Source organism: Nanorana parkeri, unplaced genomic scaffold, assembly GCF_000935625.1.
Source record: "Nanorana parkeri isolate BGI_ZX_2015 unplaced genomic scaffold, ASM93562v1 scaffold423, whole genome shotgun sequence".
Taxonomy (NCBI): Eukaryota; Metazoa; Chordata; class Amphibia; order Anura; family Dicroglossidae; genus Nanorana; species Nanorana parkeri.
The window spans coordinates 239,785-244,101 of NW_017306691.1; the positions used below are offsets into that span (position 1 = coordinate 239,785).

At 38.0% G+C, this 4,317-nt stretch overlaps 1 protein-coding gene across 1 annotated transcript in view; it reads right to left on the reverse strand.

The window, feature by feature from the left end:
* The window catches only part of COL6A3 (collagen type VI alpha 3 chain), a 100,210-nt gene that overhangs the window by 76,309 nt on the left and 19,584 nt on the right, over positions 1 to 4,317 (reverse strand). Inside the window, exon 2 of the mRNA XM_018559945.1 lies at positions 1,949 to 2,074. Coding sequence (XP_018415447.1) covers positions 1,949 to 2,045 — 97 coding nt within the window. The 5' untranslated portion in view covers positions 2,046 to 2,074. The remainder of the gene's footprint in view (positions 1 to 1,948; positions 2,075 to 4,317) is intronic.

Genomic DNA, 4,317 nt, shown 5'->3' on the forward strand with positions numbered 1-4,317 from the left:
TATATATAGATACACATTATGTTGGTATTAAGGTTATTACGGGCAATAAAAATACACAATACCCATTACATAGCTCTGTTCTGAGGTAACTGTTAGAAATTCAGCCTTTATCTTAACATTAGCATAAGCCAGTGCTTCACACAATGAGCATATTTCTGACATACTATAATCAGAAACATGTAATCTGTTATTGAAAGCTAAGGCTTGATATCCTCTGATGGGATGTGGGGCAAGTGTACACCAAAAAAGTTACAAACTTCGCACCAAACTCGGCATTTGAATTTTCTTGTCAAATGGACGTCATGTACTTTGTCCAATGAATTAAGTAATTGCCATGGCATTGGGTGTGAAAGTTAATTTACAGTGAATCTGCATCATGGAATTAAATACTCATTGGGGGGGGTCACATGACCAGTACATGCTGCATCCCGCACCGCACAGCCTTGAAATCGGTAAATCTAACCTGCTGGGCTTTTAAGGTGGCGTGTTCCCAAACTAATGTGTGTGTGAATGAAGTCAGATGGGTGGTGACAAGTGAGGCTGCCTGAGGATTTCCCTTGAAACTGTGCAGCTGAAATTATGTCATTTTTAGAATCCTCTGTACTCTGGAAACATTAGGTAAGCTGCAGAGCAGCTGAATTAAATGTTTTATACATAGAAAGGGGTGTCCAAAAAATGAAAACCCTTATGAACGCTGTAAACGTTAGCAATGCCATCTCAGAAATGTATTATGTCTAGCTGCTGCACATTACATTTCTATCCCATAAACACAGTTTGGTAAGAACAAAATACTTGACTTACCTTGTCTAACAGTAAATGCAGCTTAAACCGGATAGGCTACTGCAAGTTCTATGTCAAATATTTACAATTGTGGTTAATTGTACAAGTACAAAAAAGTATACAATTGTTATATTTTAATGTTAAAAGTGTATTCCAAATGCCATTACTTAAGGCATGTGTATACACATATTTACCATAAGATATGCATGGGCTTGCGTCTAAGACAGAAGGGTTTAAGGAGGTAACACCAAGCTATGAAATGCACAAATGTGGTTTCCTGTCCAGCTTACTGACATCACAGGTTGCCAGGAGCTGGGCGGGATGCTAGCCATAGTGTCCTGCTCAGCTCCTGGCTACCATTGAAATTACTGGTTGCCCAGAGCTGGGCAGGAGACCGGCCAGAGCATCCCAGGCTCTGCTAAGAGTTGGGTAGGGAGATGTGTATGGCCCTTACACATCTCCCCACTTGGCTTTTAGCAACCTGGGATGCTCTGGCTGAAAAGGAGGCAGCAGGCACACTGCAAACATTGTGCAGCAGAGCTCCAGGCTGCCTCATTATAGTGATGGCCTTGTGTGGCTTTGTGTGCATCTATCCATCTATCTACAGATGTCAGAGGCTCCATTAAATAGATTCTTTTACTTCCTGCCTGGTTAAACCTTGTCCCCAGAGCAGGAAGCAAGGAGAAATCTCTCTTACAGAGCCCTGGGGGGCAGCCAAACCTGACAAGGGTTATAACCTTTCCCCATTCTATCCAAAACTGAAAAAAAAAGTATAGGTGCACATTTGAGAATCAGAAATTTCCCCTACAGTATTAAAGGAAATGTCTGCTAAGACAAATATGGTGTTTTCTGAATGTTACCATAATCTTTTCAGTCATTGCTGAGCCCAAATATGCAGCAAAAAAGTTAAGACTCCTCCTTTGCCTTCCTTATTTTGGAACATCAATTTAGAAAGCGCTGAAGCAGCTGGATCAGCATGCCGGGCAAATAACTGGCATATTCAAAAAGTGTGGTCTGCAGTGGCAACTCACATAACTCTCTCAGTACAGGTTTCCTCTATATGTTCAAAATAAATGATTAAAAAGTGAGAATATTTCTTTTAGTAAGTCAGACTCTGTATACCTACCTTAATAAATGTTTGTGCCTCTCAGTTTAATTTAACACCTACCTTCCTGTTGCTGTGCATCCAGCCTATGTATCCCTGAGAGCATTAGGCATAAAAGGGCCACCAGCGGCAGTAGGCCATGCTCCCTCATCTTGACCATGTATGGGTAATAAGCACCAGATGATCAAACTGAAAAAGAAAACATGTTGAATTTATTTTAGTCTCTGATTTTTCTTAGCAGTTATCATTTACTTTCCTCATTTTGTTAGGAACAGCAATAGTGGTCACTCTAGCCGACAAATATTAAGCAATGCAAATACACAAATATAAGGGTCCTTATTTTCAAAAATATGACAGTTATTTTTAGCTGAGTTCAGTAAGATTTGAAAGATTTGAATATTACAGTCACATTGGTGGAAATAAAGAACTTTAGCCTCGTGTTAAACTTTTGTGAATTGAGCATTGTCATATGACATATATAATTTCATATATCTTACATATTTGTATAATTTTTGTCATTATTAGTCAATGAAACCTCTACCACTTCAAGTCGATGCAGGAATATGTACTAAAGCAGTGTGATGATAAATTACTATGTACAAAGTGCAGTAACCCAAATAAAAAGAACAATTACATTTTGCCATACTATAGTAGGGTCAGTAAAGCAATGGGTTTTGACTGGTGGTATTGGCTACTGCACTATGTATTTGGTCGATGAGCTACTAAAGTATCATTCATCTAAAAATATAGGTGAATTAGAGCTACAGCTGTAGCTCTAAGTTACCTAAATGTTCCACAAAGTTATATCAGGGTAGTCTAGGTACTGTGTGTGTATATATACTGTATATATACACATATATACAGTTTCTATATATATTTATTGTATTATATATATGTATGTATATATATATATATATATATATATTCTGTAGTATCTTTTTTGTCAATGAGGGAGAGTTATTTGGTGGCCAGGATTGCATTGTGTGTACTGACTAGTTTGTTATGTGTAATTTACAAAAGCAGGGTACAGCTTCCATTGACTTTTCTTAGCCTTTTATAACCATTTTGAGATTTGTTATAGGTTTAAAATGACATGAATCACAATAGATTAGACATTGACTACACATGTATTCTGAAGAGTAAATTAAACTACAAGCAAAGAATCATTTTTTTCCCTACATATAATACACATACCATAATGTGTCTGCTGGGAAGAAAACATTTTCTTGAAAAACCTAATATCAACCATCTGTCCCTAATACATATGACTATTCTCTATTGCTAAACAGAAATTATATACACATAAAACTGCTGTTATTCATCAACCCCACGGAGTGAAGTTGGTGGCTCCTGCATAGAATTCATTACTGACATCAATTTCTGACCTGTCTTGGACCTAGTTTAGCCATATATTGTCTCTGTAGGTAGGCATGAAACAGCCTGTCAGTTCAGAAAGCAGCTGTACATCTTTGCAGGCTATGTTAATATCCAACACATGCTTAAACATATGCATGTCTACAGCCCCACTCCCTGAACTCAACATGGTACATATTAACCAGTTGAAGTCCGCTGTGTTTAAACTTTTTTTATATGTGACTTATTTTTTTAAAACTTTTTTTATTTATATTTTTTTTTTTTACACTTATTGTTATTGCTATTACATAGGGGGATTGTTATCCCCCTATATAATAGCAAAGGCACACTGACAGGTCCTCTTTATGGAGACATTAGGGGTCTCCAGGACCCCTAATGTCACCTGGGGACCCCAAAAGAAGCTGATGAAGCAGAGATCATTTTTTGGGGCCAGGTTCCCCCTTAAAATTCCCACCAGACCTAAAGGGTCTGGTAGGGATTTTGGGGGGAACCCCACGCACTTTTTTTTGTGTTTTAACTTGAGGGGTCCCTCCTAACATTCCTACCAGACCTAAAGGGTCTGGTATGAATTGGGGGGGAACCTCACTCTTTTTTTTTTTCATCTTCTGCAAACTAAAAAAAAATAATTTGATTTTGGTTTTTTTCCTATAGTCATTTTGCTGCAACGAAATGTCATCCAAAAACGAAATTCGACTGGACTACCGCTAAAAAATGAAAATTCGCCCAAAAAGGAAAGTTTGACCGGACTACCGCAAACGAAATTCGGACGAAATTTCAGAAATCGGGAATTTGGATTTGTTTGCATTCGTTTTAGCTGTTATTCAGATACATCCGAATCTCCGAATTTCAGGAATTTCGTCCGAATTTCGTTTCGGAACATCGCACATGTCTACTTAGTAGTAGTTAGTCACATTCAGCAACACAGGTGGGCGTATAAATAGGTAGAAGTATATAAGGTGTGTGACAAAAAGTGAATATGCTAAATACTATATTTAAAGCCTATCTCTGGGGCAGAACCCCCCCCCCCCCCCCTTAGGGTTTTTTAATTAAACACCTTT